Source organism: Eleutherodactylus coqui, chromosome 9 (assembly GCF_035609145.1).
Source record: "Eleutherodactylus coqui strain aEleCoq1 chromosome 9, aEleCoq1.hap1, whole genome shotgun sequence".
Classification (NCBI taxonomy): domain Eukaryota; kingdom Metazoa; phylum Chordata; class Amphibia; order Anura; family Eleutherodactylidae; genus Eleutherodactylus; species Eleutherodactylus coqui.
In genome coordinates, this window is record NC_089845.1 from 107,199,263 (window position 1) to 107,222,624 (window position 23,362).

General features: G+C 42.7%; 1 protein-coding gene across 2 annotated transcripts in view; it reads right to left on the minus strand.

Moving 5' to 3' along the window:
* Positions 1 to 23,362, minus strand: part of CHD7 (chromodomain helicase DNA binding protein 7) — a 148,295-nt gene that overhangs the window by 34,056 nt on the left and 90,877 nt on the right. For both annotated transcript variants that reach the window (XM_066578291.1, XM_066578290.1), the window contains exons 6-15: positions 21,325 to 21,390; positions 15,849 to 15,904; positions 13,866 to 13,980; positions 9,962 to 10,045; positions 5,940 to 6,077; positions 5,719 to 5,840; positions 3,966 to 4,209; positions 2,694 to 2,870; positions 934 to 1,077; positions 563 to 824 (exon numbers count right to left, since the gene is read on the minus strand). In XM_066578291.1, the coding sequence (XP_066434388.1) occupies positions 563 to 824; positions 934 to 1,077; positions 2,694 to 2,870; positions 3,966 to 4,209; positions 5,719 to 5,840; positions 5,940 to 6,077; positions 9,962 to 10,045; positions 13,866 to 13,980; positions 15,849 to 15,904; positions 21,325 to 21,390 (1,408 nt within the window). The remainder of the gene's footprint in view (positions 1 to 562; positions 825 to 933; positions 1,078 to 2,693; positions 2,871 to 3,965; positions 4,210 to 5,718; positions 5,841 to 5,939; positions 6,078 to 9,961; positions 10,046 to 13,865; positions 13,981 to 15,848; positions 15,905 to 21,324; positions 21,391 to 23,362) is intronic.

Consider the following 23,362-nt stretch of genomic DNA (forward strand, 5'->3'; position numbering starts at 1 on the left):
AAGAGCTGCTCGGAAATACAGAAAATGAAAAAAACCTGCATTGCGATAGAGAATATTTTTAATGCTAATCCATAGCTCCCTGCATCACACCATGCGAAAAACAGCTATTCAACCTAAAGGTGACCATTCACTTTCAATAGCGGCTGGCTGAATGCTTGTTCGGCTGACCTCCTGCTCAACAGATAAGCTCTTCCTCCCAACTCTCCCATATATATGATCGCTCTATTTGGCTGAGCATTGGTGTATACTCATGAACAGAGGGGGGTAAGCCATTTTCAGGCACCTCAGTTGGTGGCATATCTCCATAGAGTACAAAAGCATTGGGGGTTTAAATACAAAGTGCCCAATACCTCTTTCAGGTAGAGTCAAGAGCTCCTCCCCTCTCCCCGACCCCAACACACACAATAGTTGGCCACTCTTGCTAAAATCAGCCATTCAGACTACTTTTCCCCCAATTTAATGGGGGCCTTTAGAGAAAGGTAATGACAATTACCTGAAAAAGTAGCACTACCAATACAAACCAAAATCTGCCTGCAACAATAACTATTGACCAAGCACTCACCATTAATAAGGTAGGGATGGTTGCAGCATTTTCGTAGCTCCATCATAGTGTTTAGAAGATTTGGAACATTTGCATGTCCACCGCCCCCTCCTTTGGAGAGGAAGGTAAAGTTTTTCTCCAGAATGGCTCTGTAATATTTCTTCTGGATATTTGTCAGCTCTACTTCAATAATAGTTTCTTCCTTGGGGGCCAAGTTCTTCTCAACATCTTCTTTAAGACGTCTTAACATCATTGGTTTCAAGATACCTTGAAGTTTTTGTACCTAGCAAGATGAGAAAGTTAAACATACTGTCATTTTCTTGAATACAAGACTTTTTACGATCTAAATGCTTGCGATAAGAAACGCTAAGACTAACCGCCTCGTGTCATACCTGTTCTTCGGTCTTCAGATCGCCAAACTCTTGCATGAAGTTGCTCTCTGAAGGGAAGCGTTCTGGTTCTAGGAAATTCAGCAGGCTGAAAAGCTCCTCCACAGTGTTTTGTAAAGGGGTCCCTGTTAGCAGCACTTTGTGTTCCTGAAAGCATAGCAAGGGAAGGATGAGTGCGGGGAAGTGGCAGCTACTTCACAACAAAAGGCAGCAATCTTCAATACAATTAACCAAAAGCAGAGTCCCAGTTTAGAGGTGAGAATTACAAAAGTAAACATTTGCATATAGTAAAATGGAAGGCTAATGATAATAATAATAGCACAACATGCTTGGGTTTATTACCGCAGTTCACAGTGAATATAGAAGGTACGTAATAAAAGGATATTAATTTAGCAAATAGCCGCAGCCCCATCACACAGGCAAAACAGCTGATGGCATTAGAACGTATCCAGAATTACACGGCAAATCCCATAAATGTAGGTTATATAGCCTTCAACTGAAAAACGGAAAACTAGATAAATGAGGAGAAAATGTTACTTTCAGCCCAGCAAAGTGCAGAGCCAGCTGGGAGGTGCAGTTTAATAGCTGGGCAGCCACAAGCTACTTATGTCTGCTATAACCCTCAATGCAGTACTGAATCCAAATCCACAAATACATGGTAGGAAAAAGACATTTTTTACCAGTCTAATACTTTGGGAACAGATGCTAGTTATAAACTTTAGCCTCAGAGCCTGGCAGTGCTGAATCAGCAGTCACACGTGGCACCTCCTGTCACTTATTCACAAGATGCTCTTGTTTAAATGACTGATGCTGCAAAACAATCTACAGTGGTATTCCTCGGAATACTAAGTAGTTGCATGGAGGCACGGATAATAAAGCAGTACTGTAGACATTGAAGGGGTTGTCCATGGAAGAAAGACATTATTTGGATCTTTTGCAAATAGAGATCAAAGTTAATATACACTTCGCAACATTGAAATTGCAACGTCAAAAGAAAAGTCAAGGATGAGTGTTGCAATTTCAATATGGAGGATGTACTTTAATTATAAATGTAGCAGCGGTATCTGAATTTTAGCAACCACCTCCTGTTCCAGGCACCTCCAATTCCGTGGTCATTCCGGGATATTCGTGGGCCTCCACCCCTTTTGTTGGTTATGTGCTTGAAGGGGGTTAACTTTTTGCCTCCGTTCATTAGCGAAGCCAGCCCCCTTCACCAACATGGGTGATGGAGAGCTAATGAAGTGAGTCACCGATACAAAAGGGAGACAGCTGGTATGAGCCATGCCTGCCATCCCCCAACCCATTCACACCTAGGTCTCTCAATACACTTTTTGGGTGCTCTCCTTAAGGAGAAAGGACACCCCTCTTGAACCACATCACATGCCTCTCACCGGTCAAGCCAGAAACCTACTGCACACTAATGAGGGGCAAACATCCTGAAACAGCTGTCTGTGTGTGGATTCCTATTCTGAATCGTTGTTTTAAAGACTTGTTAAAAAGTCGTACATTGATTTGAAGGAATGCTGCCATCCAATAGGTGGCGCTGCAGAGGAATTGTTCCATCTTCCTTATTTGTATAGGAGAACATGGGGGTGGATTTGCTGGGACCAAGGGTGCAGAAATAATAGCAAATTCAATTAACTATTTGCATGAGATCCAAATAACTTTTGAAGATCCAAGACAACTCCTTTAACGTGCTACACTTACTTGGAAAACAAAACATCTACTAGGAAGAAGTCAGGTTATATGTATGAACTCCTCACCAGATCCATCATCTTTAGCCCTTCCAGAAGCTTGCAGTTCCTATTCTTCAGCCGGTGAGCCTCGTCAATAACTACACAACGCCAGTGAATGTTTCTGAGCTCTGGGCAGTCTGTCAGGATCATTTCAAATGTTGTAATGATGGCATGGAACCGGTGGGCATTCTTTATTGCTCGTCCCTGGTTTCAGATAAGAGGAAATGGAAAAAAAAAAAAAAAGTTCTGTAAAGGTTCGTCCAGTTAATATATATTATTCTCCCAGTAAGCAGCGCAGAAACACGTTCACCATATCTTAAAGCTGGTGCTTGATAATTCACAGTCTTGAAAATAAGAGTCATTTTGAAAGTCTGGTTTCTAACCACCTGCAGTAAAATTAGAAGTTGTGGATACGTCGGTTTCAAGAAAATTGCTACTTTCCAGCTGCTTTTTAACTCTAAGCAACCAGCAGAGGTCCAAGGAAGGTGGCGGTTCTAGTTTGAGAACAGCTGGAAAGTTGCACATCATGTACCCCTTCAAGTAATTCAAAAGGGCCGACTAGGAAATAAGGCAAACAGCGTGTGGGGAGACGCTAAAAATAAGAGTACACATTCTTTCTAGTGATCAGCCATTCTAAAAATATACAAGGATTCATTTACAACAGCAAGGACCATGTTTCTACTTATTTCTGGAGTACAAATTGTGGCTCTTTTCTCCACAGCCATTGCCCAAGAAAGCCGTTGTCCAAGGAACCATATAATCTACTCTTGATGTTAGTGTTGTATCGCTTATGGCCCTGCCACAGGATGTGCGGCCTTGCACAAACAAAATCAGTTACTCTGAACACAATCATAGTATTATGTGCTTTCACATCTGCAATTGGGGATTCCCCTTTCCTGCTCTTTTCAGGGAGGGGAAGGGGGGAATCCCTGCAGCTGAACAGTTCCGCCTCTGGAAAGTGCTGGGCGAACCCCATTGACTATAATGGTGTCTGCCCACTTTCAATCTGGCTTTTGGACAGCAGAAAAAGCTGTATTTTCATACGCATCTGTGAAGGTACCTCCAGCCGGAAGTTCTGACGCAGATGTGAAACCTCCTTTTCCATACACGTTATTTCAACCTTCTGCAGAAGAACAAAAAAGTGTATGGGCTAAATTTTACAAAAGGTAAAAGAAAAGTTGGAGAGAGTGATAAATCCAGTGAGTTACTAATAAGTCATATTGTGGACCTTTTACAGAACCCTTTATGCCTACTAAGAAAAACATAAAATAAAACTGGCATTTCCATTCTTCTACCTACCTGTGCATCTTTAAAGTACATTTCATAGACTTGTATGGTTTTCCTGCTTGCTTGGCTTCCATGATAAACTACCACATTCAACTCTGTCCATGTGCGAAATTCTCTCTCCCAATTTGGGATTGTAGAAAGTGGAGCAATGACCAAAAATGGGCCATGGATACCCTTTAAGTAGATCTCATACAGGAAAGTGATCGACTGGATAGTTTTACCCAAACCCATTTCATCAGCCAAGATGCAGTTTCGTCTAAAGATAAGAGTGAAGGAAAAATTGAAGTCACTATGTAGACAATAACATCACATTACCACAAATGCATGAAGCATTGTGCATGGCATCACACAGCACAGACTTAGACCTTACATGAATACTAACTGTTCACACAACTTATGCTTATCTAATAGCCTATGTGTTACAATATACATGCATTAAAAAAGGTTTTTGTTTCACTAATGAAAATCAAGCTTGAAGTGGCTGCCACTAGGGGTCTCCCTTCTAGTACCTTTGCAATCCACTGCCCGTTAGGCATTTGGCTTCTCTAGTAACAGGGACCTGGGGACATGGCTAGTTACTACATGCAACAGAGAGGTTGGCATTCAGATGCTGCCTTGCAGCTGATTGAAATAGGGCTATGCAAGACAGCCTAGGAAGTGTGGGAGAGGAAATCCTGGCGAGTGCAGAATGACTGACTTACGACCCAGCCCACCTGTAAGTGGATTGCAAACAGCAGAAAAATAGGATAACCTACATGAAAAACTGAATTGATAGAACTCAAACTGGGTGCAAACAGCAGCGAATGAATCTCAACTCCAATACATTTTAAATATATAGCATTTTCTTACAAAAGTAAATATTTGCATCACATTTTGTGTCAATGCTTATATAGCTGGGGATAGTGCAGGCAGTTGTACTCTTATATGCAGGATATTCTGGCACCCAGTTCCCTATAGCTTGCCATCCTGCGTAATAATTTTGGGCACAGCTTCAGAAAACCCTATAAAATGTGACATTTGTGTTCATATTAGCGCCGCATAATTGAAAGCATAAAATAAATTTTGTTGCTTGGGCTATTCACCAAATTGTAGCACTCCAGCTGGATTTCCCATGATGCTCAGAAACGTATCCAATATGAATTAAATGCAAAGCATCGAACGGAAATATGCAAAAGCAAATTAAAAAAAGGACGTGTCTCCAGAAAGCAGTCACCCATCGCACGTATATTACGGCCCGGTTTATGACTGTACAGTAGGAGTGTGTAAACTTTCCTTCCAGCTTGGAAAGTATGCCTCATCCTTCAGCAGCTGGAATGGAGTAGATGTAACGTATGAGTAAAAGCAGCAATGATGTAGTGTTGCTATGATTCAGTGTTTCTGTATGCAGCAGTACATTCCCATCTAATGCCTATTTACAGGGTGGGGGATTCCTGACAAGTTTGGATGTGCAGCTGCCTTTGTGCTCCGCTGATTAGTGTGTGGTTTTTTTTATTTGTGAAGGATCCTTGAAGAGATCTTCTCAGAAGGGGTTAAAACGGTAAGATCAGAATAATGCTGCGTCTAAACATTTTCCAGCATTTGCAGAAAAGCCGGAGCTTATAAAAGATCTGAGCGCAGTAAAATATGGTTTTCCACATTTTTTTTTTATAGAGTATAAACTCTAGTCCTGACATGCCAATAAAATCTGTAAGGTTAAACTGTGCCATGAAACAAAGCCATTAAAGTTTAGTAAAGCTACCGCTAGGAGAGTGGGAAAAATACTTACGTGTTGTACCAATTGAACAGCAGCCAGTTCACTCCCTCCAACTGGTATTCCCTGAGACTGTTATTGTTTTTATACTCCCTGGAACTCTCCGATTTCTTCCACTCGTCGGCAGGAGGTCGCTCCTGTTTCAAATGCAGTAAATCCCATTAGTGGTTTTCCGAAAGACCACATAACTGAGCTATTTTCAAATAAAAACACTAGTCTGCTGTGCCAATTCTTACCACGCGTTCTGTTTCTGGCTCCCTGCTCTGGAGTTTCTCAAATTCTTCAATCTTTGCTGGATCCAAGTCCTGCTTCAGTTCCCATGTACTGTCCTCATATGGAAGGGAGCACCACTTCACCAAGTAATGAGTCATCGGCTTCAGGAGACAGAAGGATTGTTAAAGCAGAAAGAGGAAAAAAATCATTTACATGACAATTGTAGCCCTTATTAGAAAAAGAAATAGACAGCTCTTTTCTCTGCTTTTTTTGGACAGCTCTATTTCCAAAGGAACGGTAATAAACCACTACTTGGATTTTATGTGTGCTACAATAGCAGCTTAGATTGCTTTGCGGTGGCTGGAAGTTTCTATAAAAACACTGACATACACAGCAAAGTTCAGGGTGACCGCTCACCCCAGACATAATAGAGGTTACTGCTGATGGGGAAAAGTAGTAACAACTTGAAACCCTGTTCTTCAACCCACTAAGCTATGGCATTACAGTCATTAGTTAAGAGTTGTATAAAAGTTAAGGGAACCCGTCATCAGGTCCATGCTGTCCGATCCATTGGTAGCATGAACCCAGGGCGGGTATGCTCCTTGCTCCCGCGTAGGTGCAAATTTTATTAGACACACTTTGAAGTCTGCCTCAGAATGGAGTCAAAGTGGCGGGCCGTGCCGGCCTCTGCCTGCCCGTATCATGTAGACTGACAGCTCTCTCAACATACAGAAAATAGGAGCAAGCTGACAGTCAACATGCTACAGGCAGGGAGAAGCCAGCACGGCCCGCTCTGACTCGGAGCTCTGTTCTGAGTCAAACTTCAAAGTGTGTTTGTTCTGAAATGTCGCTGTGTTCAGACCACCACCTATATAGGGGAAATGGTCGTACCTGTCCTAGGTTCATGCTGCCTGTTGTTCAGGCAGCATGAACCTGGTGATAGGTTCCCTTTAACAGGGTGACGCAGCAACCAAGTTTTTTTTTTGTTTTATTTATTTTTTTACTTTTCCCCCCACTGCCTTGTGCAAGAGTTAGCCATGTCACCTCACTCAATCCCCTGCCGCTCTCCACCACCTGTTGCAGTAGTGATGACATTCTGACAAGAGGACATGTGATGGCTGCAGCTAATCCTCCAGCCATAGTGAGCCAGTGACTGGCTGCAGCAGCCACAAGTCCCTGGTGTCAGCCCATCACTGCAGCAGGAGATTGGGTGAGGAGAAAATTACTTTTTTATGTTTTCCCACCGAAAAAACACATTATGGGGCTGGTAATGTATTTAAAAAGACAAAGAGCAGAAAAGACTTGGGAACATGGCATGCTTGTAACAGAACCAGGGATCAATTATGCACCTTTAACTTAATAAACTTTTTTTTTTTTTAAAGGAAGCAAAGACATGACCGATTTCTTCTAGAAGGAGCTTAGTGCCCGATATTGCAGCTCAGTCCTATTTAAGTGAATGGCCCTGGGCTGCAATGCCAGACAAAGCTCATGTAAAAGGGGAGGGTCTTGAAAAAAAAGTTGCCAAGTTTCTCAAATCCCATGCAAAACTGAATTATTAATTTGGCCGATTGGTGTTCCTGCAGAATTTAGGGCGCCTGCACACGAGCGGAAATTCCACGGTGGGATTTCCGCCTCTGGAAGCTGCCATAGGATTGCCTTAACAAACGCAATCCTATGCAGACGGCTGCGGTTTGGCCGCGTGAAAACTTGCGCAGCAAACAAACTGCGGCATGTTTTAGAAATGTCACTCACCCACCAGCTCCGGTCTGCACATGCGCCGGCTGCCCGGCGAGCCGGCACAACAAATAGCCGGAGCCGCGGGCAAGTACGTGCTGGTCCCTGCAGGCGCTCGGGTCGGGTCCCGCGGCGAGAATCCTCGCCGCCGGATCCAACCCGCCTGTCTGCAGGCGCCCTTACTCTTTAAACCATGTAAAGCAGAATAGTTTGAGGTTAATAATGTTGCTTATACACTGGCAGACTGGGTTGTCAAAGTGGCATGCAGATCCATCTGCAAAATGGTAGGGCACAAGTAGGCGTTACTGACTCAGTATCCGCCAGGAGAGAATACATAGTTAACATAACATAGCTAATTACTTTCAATAAACCACAAATAAGGCAAACAAGTTTTGTACTCTAACTATTGAACAGTATTATTACCGCCCCGTAATTAGACAGTCCAAACTAAGGGTGCTTTTAGATGGGACGGTTCGTTAAAAAAAAAAAAAATCTAGGGGCAAAAGTGTTCTCTGAAAGAAGAGATGACACTACAAAATATCAAAGAAAAAGACTCATCGGAGGACATTATGTATTGACAAATAATCATTGCCCAGTATGTTTGATGTATATGGTGACACATGTTGATTGCTGGGAATGCGAGAAGGGTGGCGGCGGGTGGGGCCGGGTTAGAAACGTAAGCTTATGCTTGGAAAAAAATGCTAAAACTCTCAATAAAATATTACTGAATTTAAAAAAGGGGGCGAAAGCGAAGAATTATCGTTCGGTCTAAACGCGAGCCAATGACCGAATGATGGAACGAGAATCTTCACTTTTCATATGTCATTTATTTCATGCAGGCATAACCACCATCGTTGGCTCGTTCGGTTTAAACTGCAATCGTTCAGTCCCTCTGATTCGTTAATACTGGGACTGAATGATTCTTGTTTGAATGAGCCAATAATGCATTTGCTTGTCTAAACAGGCAGCAGTCACAAGTTGAACGCGTGCGAATGAGTTAGCGGTGACGACACTCACTTGTTCAAACGAGAATCGGCTCGTCGAGAAGGACCTTTAGTCTTAAAATGCACCCGAGATTTATTCCAGTGGCTGAACGCTGGATAATATATCTGGCAGATGTTTAGACCGTCTATTCCGAGTTTATACCACCTATTCGATGACTTATTTTTACGTAAATTGTGCACTTTGGTAAGAAAGTCACATTTAAGTCACTCCTTTTTCCCCGTAAAGCTGTAACCCTATAAAGTCACACCCCATTTCTGGACTTAGTTAAAAAAGTGTCTAAAACACATGACAAATGTGGTGTAGCGCATGTACGAGTTTTCTGGCGCAATCTGTGGCAGAAGACTGGTCCATTCTTAATACTAAATCTACTCCAGTGTTTACAAATAGTCTTCATTAACTTAAATCTTTCTCTCAGAGTATTCGCACGTACCAGTGAGCACAGTTTATTTGCCTACACAAATGCATAATCATCACAAACTAGGTTTTTTGTTAATTTCCGAAAAATCTAAGGTTTAGGTGGTATATTGAGATTAAAGGAAAAACGGTCATTTTTTTTACCCTGATAACTCCATATACCTGCGCATGCGCCTCTGATCGAGGAATCCATCAGTACTTTTATTTTTTTTCAACTGATGCTCCCACCTTGAGATATCGCCAAAGTTCTTCCCGCCATATGTAAATTAGCGTCTATTCAAATTTGCAAGCGGTCTGCCTGCCTCTTCAACTGAAACACTCCCGTCTTTGCTGAATGTATTCTCCACATCTGCCTGCTCGAGGCATCATGTGTTCCACCGAACAAGCCTGCGCCGCACTGAGGGATCAGGTGCATGTACTGGGACTCCATCTCGGACAGGAATGATGTCACATGCATACGTCTAGTCTCTCAGTGCGGTATGGGCACGCTTGGTGGAATGCATGACCTCTCCAGCGGGCAGAACTGGAGACATCATTCAGCAAAGAATGAGGCGTGTTTCAGTTAAAGAGGTGGGAGAAGCCAGAATGCTTGCGGAGCTGGACCGCCCAACGAGCAGTCCACCACTAATTTGCGTACCGCGCAGGAAGAACTTCAAGAGGGCAGCCTCCGTTGAAAAAAAAAAAAAAGTACGGCTGCACTCCTTGTTCAGACGCACATGCATAGGTATATTGCATTAAATAGCACAAAAATAAGACTTCCCTTAATGAGCCGCAGTGTAATTTGAGCTCGGCGCGGCCCCCAAACGATAAAACAATAATCTAGTTACAAAAACGTAAAGGAAGATTTTTAAAACGGCACAAAGAAAAATCATTTAAGACGAAAATGACTTACCTCTCCCTTCTCATCTGTGCTGTTGGAGACGTCAAGTATCCGATCGACTTCCACATAGTCGGGATTAAACAGATCATCTTCAATCTGTTGACAAACAGTAAAATCACAGTCTTATTTACGGTGCTCCTAAGGGAAAACCTTTCTCCGCCAAGGACATATTTGTGCCAATAGGGTCACAGAAACATGGAAATGCGACTCAACCACCTCAAACATGCTAATTGAAATACTACAATTCAGTAGGATTGCTCCCCGTGAGGGTAAGAGACTCCTCAGACTTTGTTAACTGGGCCTCTTAATTACTGTGTGAAACCTTTTACAGCAGGAGAAAGTTGAAGAATATTTTAAATGAAGTGTGAAATTACAATTCACTAATGAGCAATCGAAAAGGGCTTATAGCTCACACAGTTTCTCGAAAACTACAGCTTGCAAGAGAGCGGTTTAAGTGCCGGTGTCGGGTTAACCACTTTCCTGCCAGTTTATAAAAATAGATGTGCTACATTTAACATCCCCTGCAGGGAAGTGTTGGATTTCTGGGTGGTTTAGGTTTGCCATTATTTTACAGTCATAATTAAGCATTTGACAGGTTGTACGGAGATCTAAAAAGTAACTCTCCGACTGCTGGGACCCCCGTTCCCAAGAATAGCATTCCCGATGGTCCCCGCAGGAACAGAGTGGAAGTCGAACATGCATACCGCCACTTCAGTAATGTCAATGACAGCGGCAAAAAATGGCAAGTATGAGTGCTTGACCATCCCCAGCATCGCCACTTAAAATCTCGGCCTTTTGGCTAAGATCAAAGAGCAGATATTTACCTGGCAGGTGAGATGCCACAGTCACTAAGGTGATTCTGGTTCTCCTCCCAGGGAAGTATCCTGACAGGGAAGATACCTGGATCACTGAGGTGGTTCAGGTTCTCCTATGACATAAGGTGGCCACAGCTTCACCCCCTCCAGACGTTATAGGTAGAGGACGGGCACACCTGTGCCCCCTATGACAGACGGAGTGTAAGCCACTGCTGGGGACCCTCCTACTGACAGATGGGGAGCGAGCAGTGGCTGTGCTGGGGGCCACAGCTAGTGCCCCTCTTGCTCGGACGACTGTTCTGGCAGATAGACGGTGAGCAGCAGCTGTGGAGGTGAGACACAGCTGGGGCTCCCTGTTCTAAAAGGCAGACAGTGGGCCTACGGCTGGGGCCCCTCTGATGGGCGAAGGGCGAGCAACAGCTGGGGCCCCTCACAGATCCCAACAAAAAAAGATGGAGGGGCAGTGCATATCTTTAGGACCTCCTACTCTCAGGAACGGTGCAGATTCCAGTGGTCAGATCCCCAATCAAGCATAAAATTATCCCCTATCCTAAGGATAAGGGATACCTTTAGAACTTGGTGCAACCCCACCAAAGCCATTTCTAACCTATTTACTGTATATGCAATAAATGACACACTGCTGGAGGTCCGACTGATATCAACACCAGTGATCAGGAGTACAGCACACCCAAAAAATGGTCGGGTGAATGGAGCAGCGGTGTGGATGCGCACCACTGCTCTATTACTGCGTGGACTCCGAGTCCATGATCCCTGGGGATCCCAGCAAGTGATCAATCATGTATCACCTATCATGTGGCTAGGTTAAAAAAAATGATGAGATAACCCCTTTAAAGGCAATATATCAGCTCTGATTTACCTATGCTTGTATTTCTCATGAAAAGATAATGTTGTCATCTTTTCTTAGAACTCTGGTTATTCCTCCTGGAAATATTTACCTATACTGACACCTGGGTGTTACCATTTCACTTGTTGGGAGAGTCCTTACACAATCTCATGCCATCAGCGCTGATTAGCAGTGGCCTGCTACAGTTACCAGTTGTCAATTTATTCATTCACAGACCAGCTCACCGCAGTTAACTGCAATCTCATGCCTGGTGCAATGAAGGGAGTGCCCGCGCCAGTCCCTGGTAAATCACAGCAGAATTGTAAAAATGTCCCACGTACTAAAAAACTAAATCTAAAACAACTTTTATTCCATGGTATTAAAAAGCAATGTGAGATAAAAAACAGAACACTTCTTATGCATTTCAAGCATAAAATTACCTTGGAGCTGGAGTAAGAGCCGAGGTGCTCAGGCTCAAAATGCCTAAGCAGCATTTTCCATTTTTTAACTTTTGCATTGCTTTTAATACCAAGGAATAAAAGTTAATAAAAGTTGTTTGAGATTCTGTTCCTTTTTTTTGTGCTTGACAGCAGAGTTTAAAAAAAATGTTCCAATTCATTCACACATTTCCAGGAGGAACAACAGAGGGACAGCGCAACATAGAATTCTAAAAAAATATCTGGAGTATTTTTTAAATAAATTCTAGAATTCCATATAAATGAACAGACCGATCAGAAGAGTCAACAGGTCCTCTTTCATTTTTTATAACTCTTCTATAAAAGGGTTTTCATTATGGGCATAATCCCTATAAATACCTCCATCCACACATCATATACTGACATATTGAATTCATTTTGCTAAGTAATCTCCTTATAAAATATAATCTGTAAAACAAAGAATATTTTAAAAGAAGGAAGGGGGAAATTTTTTTTAATTTTTTTAAAAAATTTTTTATAGTGGTTAATCCCCGGAGGTCATGAATTAGTCAGGATGAATCTGAGGGTGTTCTGACTACACAGAAACCGATGGACTAATTTTAGATTTTTCTCCTACTGAAAAAGTTCAGTAACGTAACAGTGTCGCCCTTACAAATAAGTATTCTACGTCTTGGGCCGACCAAGAGGGAAACATTGAAGACTTTCATCCATTTGACCCTTGCTCTAGTTCTGCATATAGATCTAAGTGAAATTAAATTGGTGATCAGAAGCTTACTCCCATGTGGGTAATTGTCCAAATCTGAGAAGGACAGCCACAATCCTCTGCATAATTAGCTCTTGGAGAGATATGACCAGAATATGCATGACTGGCTCCGGCTCATATCAACGCCCATATTAACCCCTTATGTTCGCCAACACTTGTAGGACAAATACAAATGGAATTATCAGCAAATGATAATGAATTAAAGATTCTATACCTATGACCGAGGAATAAAAGTATATTAGGCTAGGCTAATAGCCATCATTACGTATACATGGCAATGATCTCCAAAGAAATCGAGATGCCAAAGATGGACCGATATCAGAATTCCAAATAATACTCAGTACTTAAAAGGTTATATTGGAGTTGTACAAAGCGAATACAGAGCAAATAATGCATCCGCAATTCTTCAAGAAAGCAGTCCAATGGAATAGTTGTGCTCTTCCTAAAATGTAGTCGCCAGCCACCCAACAAGCTCTTACCATCCAAATCCAGATAGAGAATTAGGTCATTTTTCTCTATTCATAACTAAAATGACAACAAAACATGAGACTACGATGCATTTGGTTGTGGAACGTTACAAAGAAACAGGCTAAGCCCTTTAAGGAGGTGCAGTGGGAAATAATTCAGCCTTAAGAGCACTGAAATCAAACGAGATCGATCAGACGAGCATTGATTTTCTTCCAAACATTCAGTGTAGACTGCAAATAAATAGGAATCTAATGCGATAACGGCGGTTTCTTAAACACCTGCTCACAGGAAATAATTACAGAGAAGCCCCGTATTATTCCTCGGGGTTAGGGTTCAATTGTAAACCATTTACAAATTATGGGCAAACGGCAACAATCTTTCTTGGGGGCGAGAGCTGTCAATCAAGGGGTCAGGGCATCCCAGAATTATTCATGCTGCAGAATTCACTCTACATCCATCCTAACAGAAAACCAACCTACTTCCCGTTTGCTTACAAGCTGACACCTTCGTTTCATTGCATCACATCCTTTTGAGGTTTCGTTGTTGCAAACCTATACACACACACCTCTACACCAACCACATCTCTTACCTCCGAGAGGAACTTGTTCTGGCCTTGCTTGGCTCGAAAACGCTTGATTTTCTGATGAATCCTCTTGTCTTTCTCAAGCTCCTCCACAGTGGCCCATTGGCAGTGCAAATATGAACTACAGAGAGAAGAGGCTTCAGTCATGGACAGGGCGGTAAGACGGTATATGAACGGATTGGCAACGTAGACAAGAAATAAGACCGAAATGGAATACAATGACTTTGGACAAATTCCACTTATCCAGCTTTTGTATATTTAAGGGGATGTTCTGTTTTAACTCTCCGATATACCTTGTTTCAATTCGCTGACGTGTTTCAAGCTGTCTGCTTGCCATCAGTGAACTCTTTTGTTTACACTAAAGTGGTGACAACCTCCATGGGAGGTCATACTGACAGTTGGCTACAACTGCACCCAGTGTAGACAGTCCTCTGTGAGCCACACATCAGCAGCACAGATGCCCAAACTTTCATCAGAGTTTGTTACAAAGTTTTAGTGAATAAAATAAATAAGATGCATTGATTTTTAGCTGGCAGAGGATGACCTTGTCTAGTTACATTTGTATCCACCGCTATGCTGCATATAGTACTACGCCTGTATGTAAACCACTGCAAGCCATAGAGAAAAATGTATATTAAAGGGAATCTGTCTTTTACTAGTAGCAGCCAGACTCAGCGGACTACAAGAAGTAGTCCTTGATATTCATTAACTGCAGCTAGCTTCACCCACTGATTGACAGCGGTGTGATTATTACTGTGCATGGAGAGACAGTACTCAATCCTTGGTGGGAGAGTGGAGTAGGTGTCGCTAGCCTGCAACTCATGAAAATCAAGGACTAGTTCTTGTAGTCTTGTGTCAGGCTGCTACTAATAATATGCAAGTTTTTCCCAAACTACTACCCAGATGCATGCAGCAGACATCTCACTAATCACTGTCACTAGCTTGTGCTGCAAAATGATGCTGTCAGACTCCCTTAAAGTCTATTCAACACTTTCAGAACTCTTCATTATAAAATCAAAGTTTTATTTACATAAAACCAATGTAATTACCATAATACCCATTAAAGTGAAGGTTCACCTTCATTCTTGCTCTAGGTATGGCTCCTGGGAGCAATGAAAATATTTTAGTGACATACAGTAGATGAGACGTTTCAAAATATTCTGCCTTTGCCCAGGATCCGTTGCTGCCTATACTACTAGTTTTAGGGGGTCTTCGTAGATTTGTTGTGGAATTCCAGCTGCGGAATGCACAGAGAAACTCCACAATAAACTACAGTACAACGTTAATAGATGTGGATTTAACAAGCCCCATTCACTAACAGTGGAAGAAATCCAAATCAAGGCAAGAAAAGGTGTCAGATTTTCACTGTGTCATTGCGATGCATGTCAAATATCGCATGCAGATTTTGATGCGTATCGATTGGCGGAATCGTTCTGCAATGTATGCACTTACTCTGACGCTCCTGTATACATTAGGCAAACATCGCCTGAATGCACCAATTTCAGCTGAACCAATTTTGGCAGGCCTAGCCGACTGTCGGATGTTTCTTTCTCCCGACAGATGTCAAGGAAAGGATCAGGTACATTGAATTTCAACACTTGATCCTTTTGTTTTTCCTGGAGATAAGCGGCATATTTGATGACTGTCTCAGGAAAATGCATGCATGGGAAGGAGGGCAGGAGAAATAGCTGTGGGCCGAACCAACATTCGGTTGACAGCTACTGAAGGTGTATGGGCACCTTCACTGCCTGTTCTCTGCTGGCAGATTCCCAGGATCAATGTATCATTCCCATAACTGGATATCAGGGAATTGTCCTTCAAGTAATGTTTCTTTCTTTCCCCCCTTTTATAGTGGAATAGATTCATCATTGGTGATCTATTGGAAAGTTTCCTCTCTGTTGTCAAACTTTTGTTTAGATACATCTGTAAAAAAAAATCATCAAGACCATGAATCAAACACCACAAAGATACATTGTATCATTTACTCACAAGTTCTTATACTTCACGTAAAATTCTTCAACTTCCACGTCTTCCCCAGACTCCAGCTAGAAGAGAGAATATTTGTGAAAAGGGACATTCTTTAGCATCGGGAAGATGCAGGAGAGTGTGTAATGTGGAATGCAGGCTGCAAGTCATCCGTCTGTCTGCTGGGATAAAACTATTTGTAGTAGTCTGGATGGCAGAGACTTTCTGTTCAGACGGCGTAATGTTTATCACATGGCGTATACAGTCCGGTCAGATATTACCCATTAAATCCTTCGAAATAAGAAGCAAATGTTTCTGGTGAAAACACAGCTGTCCAATTCTGCATTGTCATATCTGAGACGTGAATCATTTTTAACTCCTCCCTCACCACACGCCGTTTTCATTCACAACAGCCTGACCCTGTACCTGGCTGGCTGCCAAACCCACAGCATTAAGTAGACGCCAAGCGTACCATTTTCTCAGGCAGCAGCCAATTAGCAACTGCACTCCCTAATGCCAAATGTATTATTTTTGGCTGGCTGAAGACAGTCTTACTGCATTTTTACAATTGGCTTCTACAGGGTGTGTGCTTGTGTGTTGAGAGGAAGCTAACCACGGACTACAAAACGCTTGTGGTCTACAATTTATATTGCTTTCGTGTTCGCACTTAAGACATCAGCGAGTGCATGATTGAGTCGGATTTGATACAAAGCTCTCACCACGGCAGTTAAGATACCAGTTAAGACATTCATTTAAGGAGATGTTGAAGGACTGAGTCTGCACTTTCTCCCGAGCCGTTTTTTTAACTAGAGATGAATGAATCCAATGTGTACGCGAGTAAGAAAATTCCTGGAAAGATGCTGTCAGCCTGCGTATATTAGAAAGAGTCATGGCTCAACAGCAAGACTAAACTGAATTTTACAGTTGATTCTCCCCATCGCTGCAAACGCAGCCCGTGAAAGACTAAAATGGATAGTTGGGATTTGCCTCCCGAGTGCTACTAAGGTTAAACCAGGCAACCTCTCAAACGTGTACATGTAACTTGTAAACGACCGCATTGTGAAGTTCAAAAAACACACTGGATAGACTTATTACACCGCTGTATTATATATAGTAATTCGGCAATTTACCATCACAATTAAAATAAACGGAGTATGAACACTCTGGGATATTGATATAACTAGTGTAGCGTAACGAATATCATGGGAAATGCCTCATTTGTAAAGTGCAACAATAGAATTCAAGGCTAATAGACATAAGAGGATTCACTAGCATACATTTACACAACGGGAGGTTTTTAATGTACAGAAAACCCTGTTGAGGATTGTTTCCATTAGCAGCACTATTGATTTAAAGGAGATGTCCCGCGCCGAAACGGGTTTTTTTTTTTTTAAACCCCCCCCCCGTTCGGCGCGAGACAACCCCGATGCAGGGGTTAAAAAAACCACCCGCACAGCGCTTACCTGAATCCCGGCGCTCCGGTGACTTCTCTACTCACCGCTGAAGATGGCCTCTTCCTCCGTGGACCGCAGCTCTTCTGTGCGGTCCACTGCCGATTCCAGCCTCCTGATTGGCTGGAATCGGCACGTGACGGGGCGGAGCTACACGGAGCTACACGGAGCCCCATAGAGAACAGCAGAAGACCCGGACTGCGCAAGCGCGGCTAATTTGGCCATCGGAGGCCAAAAATTAGTCGGCACCATGGAGACCAGGACGCTAGCAACGGAGCAGGTAAGTAAAAAACTTTTTATAACTTCTGTATGGCTCATAATTAATGCACAATGTATATTACAAAGTGCATTATTATGGCCATACAGAAGTGTATAACCCCACTTGCTGCCTCGGGACATCTCCTTTAAAGGAGGTTTTCAAGGACTAAGATATTGATAACTTACCCTCCAAATAGGTGATGTATATCAGATCGCTGGGGGTCTGCTACTTGGGACCCCATCAATCAGCTGATTGAAGACGTCACAGTGCTCAGCCTAGTCTCATGCCTATGTCACAGTCATAAATTGCATGGCCTGAGAGCAGCTTGGTCCCTTTCAAATGAACGGGACTGAGCCGTTATACCAGGCACAGCTGCAATGACGGGCCCAAAATGCTGTGGAGTGGCCAAAGTGCTCACCCAAACAGCAGAACCCCCCCCCCCCACACACACACACACACACACACAGATAAGATATTGATCACCTATACGGAGGGCAGGTCATCAATATCTTAGTCCAGGAAAAGCACTTTAATCTGCTACACGATTATACCCAGTATTAAAACAAAAATGCCACAGCCAACAAAAAAAACAACACATCCCTTAAAAGGGGTTGTCCAGTTGTAGACGATTGATGGCGTAGCCTTAGTATAGGCCTTCAATAGTAGATTAGATTAAATCTGCCACCCAATACCTGTGCTAATCAGCTATTCGCTGGGCCAGGGCGTTTGTACATTCAGCCGATTTCTGCAGACAGCGCCGTTCCCATTGTAGTGGCCAGGCTTGGTATTACAGACAAGGAAAGGCCATCAACGCTTTACAACTGCAAGGATGCCCAGCGGACTGCTAGGTCAGGAACAATTCCAATTGTATAGCATAAAAATCCAGCACCTTCCTTAATCCATATGAACAGTCAGATGGCCACGATAAGAGCAGTAGGGTTACAAACGCAGGTTATATGTGCCATCTGACTGGTTTTATGGGTTACATTTTTTATTTTAGGAAGGTGCTGGATTTTTATGCCATACAATCAAAGACAATGCGGATTATTTACTTAGACCAGCGTTTCACATGCCGGTCTCAGTAAGGCATTGCCCGGCAATGAGTGACAAATGTATTAAGAAGCTTCCGCCTCTTAATACATTTGTTTGATTTGGCAGCACAACCTATGCCAGTTTCTGGCGCAGATTATAGTAAATATAACAAGTCATGCGCAGTAAGCTTTCCACCCCCTACTTTTTTTTTTTATTTAAGGTGGTAGGACACAGAGTATATGTTGAAGTTGCAGCATTGGCACAAGCAACAAAAACTACAACGTGTGGAAAACACAATACTATACAAGTCCAACTGCATTCAAAACATCTTGGCAAATGCCATAAAATGCACTTTACTTCTCCTCAATACATATGCAAGACAATCTGTGGGTAGGACCAATCACCACGGGCATCAAGCATGTATATCTTAGTATGGTCACCTGAGAGTTCATAGAGTTACGGGAGCTACCTTCACAGTGACTTTAATAGTCTCCTCTCAGTTAACCTACATAAATAGAAAACCCCCCAGAAGAGTCGAAACAGCCATGTTTTAAACCGCAAAGCACTAGTCAAAAACATATCTGGGAGGTTTTCCAAGGAGAACATCAAGATGGAACTGTATCCCACATGGAAAGCTTACCATAAGGCCCATTCACACCTGCATTAGTGTAGTCCGGTACAAATAGTGCTGCAGACTGTGCTATTAGCTCCGGTTAAAGAAAACAAGACTGAATGGGAGCACACTGACGGCAATCCATTTAATTTTGGATACCCCATTGAAAGCAATGGGGAAAAAATGGAAATGTTTAATTCGTTTTTTCTGCTCCAAGAAAGGAACAGAGATACGAAATTGTGACGAAGGTCGTAACACGGATGTGAATGCAGCCTTAAAGGTTTTTTTTCTTCAGGGAACCTATCGGCAGATATAAGCACCATAAACTAAGTTATGGTGTTGAGAGTTTAGGTGACGGAGACTGGGGAGTGCCGCTTCACACACACTCATTCCTCTGATTTCCCCAGCAAAGCAAGGGTCAGTTTGACTCTTCCTGCGTCCCATACACAGGCTGCTGCCGTCTATAAGCAATCCATCAAGTAGACCCAGAGCCACCAACATGGGAGGGAGCGAGAAGAGTAAGGTATGACCTGGTTTGTTATTTTTACACACTGGGACCTGATTTTAGAGAAGTTGAGCTCAGAAAGCCCTTTTAAACCACAACATGCCAAGAGTATGTAAGGCTGTCATACGAGAAAAGTGTGGCTAATTTAAGGACTCCAACATTTGAAGTTATTTCCAGATTCCACAAGTTCTCTGTAGGCACAGTCATACATGGAGGGCTGTCGATCACTTATGGGACCGCCCGCTGGACCTCTAAGCCCAGAATCTTTTCCCACAAAACAATATATCAATCTGCTCAGCTCCTCCTGCAGATCAGACACCATGTTCAATCTGACAGGTTCCCTTTAAGGCCTCATGTCCACGGGGAAAATCAGGCGCGCCGCGGATTCTTCATGCAGAATCCCGCAGCGGGTCCCTTCTTTCCCACGGACATGAGGCCTAAAAAGAAGAATTACTTACCTGTCCGGATGCTGCGAATCTGCCCTCCGTCGCGGCCGGATCTTCTTTCTTCTGCCCGGCGGATGTGCACTATTTTTTTTTTTTTTAACTGCTGCTCTCCTGCACTGGAGAGCAGAAATTCAGCTACGGGTGTGCCAAGTATCCGGACAGCTTCCATAGGCTTCAATAGAAGCCTGCGGGAACCATCCCCGCAGGAGACCTGCACTAAAATGGAGCATGCTGTAGGTGTTTTCCCACAGACGCAATCCGCGCCTCAGGGGAAAATGAAATCCACAGGTATTTAATTACCTGCGGGTGTCCAATGCATCCCTATGGGGCGCAGATCACGCGTGCGGGTGATCCGCTCCGGAATTTAAATGTTATTTTAGCCGTGGACATGAGGCCTAAGGCTGGATCCACACATGCACTTTCCTAGGCAGTTTTCAGAACTAAACACAGGAGAGGCTCCAAAAGAAAGAAAAAAAAGTCTTCCTTATAAAATGTTCCTTCTTTTTTAATTAACTCCTAGCTTCGGCTAAAAAAAAAATAAAAAAAAATGCAGAAGTGAATATAGCCTAATGCTTCTAGATAGCACAAAACCCCCTCCTGCACCTTGTATGAAGTATTAATATGAGGCCTTGGCAGCATCTGGCCTAGTGTACTGCACAGCTATAGCTTGGCAGTGCCCCATACTTGGCAGCAGAACTTACAAAAGAAGCCTACAAAACTTTAAGAAATCGCATTACTTAAAAACTGCACATTAAAATGTTGTTAAAGAAAACAATGAGCAGTATGGAAAGGAACAATAATAAGAGGCTTGTTGCTGTACTATCCATGCAGTTGATTAATTCCCATCTGCCCAGGAGAACCTCCTCCCTCTCCACTTCTAGGAAAATCCTCATCATTTCCTGCTGAAAATACATTTTCCTATAAATCTGGGAAAGGCTTGATGTTCCTAAACATTACTCAAAGAATCCCATTAAAGATAACTTCTTATGCTACAGAACGGAGACCTATTCTAATCACTTCTGACTACTTATCAGACATTTCTAGAGACTAGAGGGTTAAAACATGGCAAACCACAACTATAGACAGTCATAGTTATCTAATTTTGTTCTCCTTTTTGTGCTTAATCACCTTATTTCTATACCTTCAGACAAGAACAACGAAAATGGGAACTCATCGAATTCAAGACAGACTTACCTGCTTCTTTGCAAGACGACTGCTCATTATTTTTTCGACAACAGGTCCTTCTGCGTCTTGAGACTCCTAACACGAGAGAAATGCTAAATGAGTTGTTGGAAACAAGCGCTCCATATTGAGAAACTGCCATATAAAAACAAACCAGTTGGCATTGGACCTACATAACCCTAATGTTGGCTGCGCATAAAGAACTAGCACTGGATCCAGTTACCAGCCATGACAGCCAGTAGCGGAGCCCGACAGGTGGCGCGACAAGTGCCGGCCCTTCATCATTGCACCTGGTGACAAGTGATGTTCATTTTAAGCAATATAAAGCCAGACGTCTTCAGAGATGGAACAGGATGGTCACTGTTGACAACTTGTCATGGGAATCTATACCAGAGTGACCAGAAGACATATCGTCATCAGTAATGAACTAGTAACGATTAGTTTAGGCATTTGTGACATTAACTTAAAAGCTTTGATGCGCAGGGTGAGGTACGTGCTGTTCTCGAGTCTGAGAGGTAATTGGCAACTATATGAAAGGCTATTAGCAGATCTCAATCAACTCTTAAGCTGATTACAACTAAAGACATGGAGACCCAAGTAGAGATTCTTGTAAAAGTACTGTACTAAATTAATAGGAGGGGAAAGATTGACGTGATAAACATTTGGGAACTTTTAGAGGACGGCCACACAGGCAGATTTTCCTGTTATGGATTTGGCCACCATTCCGCATGAGTTACATCGGCCGCAGGCTTTTCTGCAGATTCATTGCGGATTTCACTCTGCAAACTATTTAATGTACCATATAATGTACTGAAAAACTTTTTAAAAAGTGCAGTGATATGGGAAAAAACTAAATTCTACCATCTTTGAGGGGTCTTGTTTCTATGGTGTACACACTGCAGCATGCTAACTTTATTCTAGGAGTCAGTTTAGAATAACTACTATATCAAATTTCTATAGTTTTTTTTTGCTGTACTACTAAAATATAATCTCATTGGAAAAAAAAATAAATTTCCTTTCTGCCATAGCTTTATTTTTCCATTGAGCATAGTTATGTGAGGGCTCATTTTTTACGAGCCGCCCTGTAGTTTCGATTGGTATCATTTTGGAGTACATATGACTTTTTGGTCACTTTTATCAAATTTTTTCTTGGAGCACAGTTCTGGCTTTTTTTTTTTAAAATTCCTGCTGGCATTTACCGTGCGGGGTAAATAATGAGTCGCTTTGATGTTTTGCAATCTCATCGCAGGGGCCCATCAATCAGGACACTTAAATGCCGATGTCAACATTGACAGCAGCATTTAAAGAGTTAATAACTGCTCTCAGCGGCAGTGCTGATCGGATGTAAGAAACAGTCGACAACCACACTGTACGGAGCGGGATCAACCCTTGATCTCCCTCCATACATACGCCAAGCCTCCATGACGTAAATTTACGTCCTGGAGCATTAAGGAGTTAAATTACATAGTTTGCGGGGTACAACCATGTTTGCAAAATTTTTGCAGAATAATCCACCGGCATGGCAAGCTTGGAATTCTGAATAAACTGTATCCCTCGACACAGCGGGTGTCAACGGTCTTTGACAACCAACACCCAGGATCATAATTTAACCATGTAGATGCTGCTGTAGATATTGACAGCTGCATTTAAATGGCCTGATACATAGAGTCATACAGTTGGAAGGGACCTTCAGGGTCATCGGGTCCAACTCCGTGCAGGATTCACTAAATCATCCCAAAAAAGAGGCCTATCCAGCCTATGTTTGAAGATTCTGTTTCCCAATTGGCCCCTCCCCCCGCAACAAGATCATGAAGACCCCAGGAATGCCCTGAATTTTTTGCATTTTAAACCCTGTCAAGGCCAGTAAATCGCGAACAAATGGAAACCAGGCCAAAGAGTTTTTTCCCTGAAGTGAATGACTTTGTCACGGGATACATTTGAATACAGTTTTCCGGTGTTCAAACCAAACGTATCGTCTTTACAGGATGTGAACAACCCCTAAACATGCAATTTTTGTTATATATTTGCCCTTCCTGAAATACCAAGTATT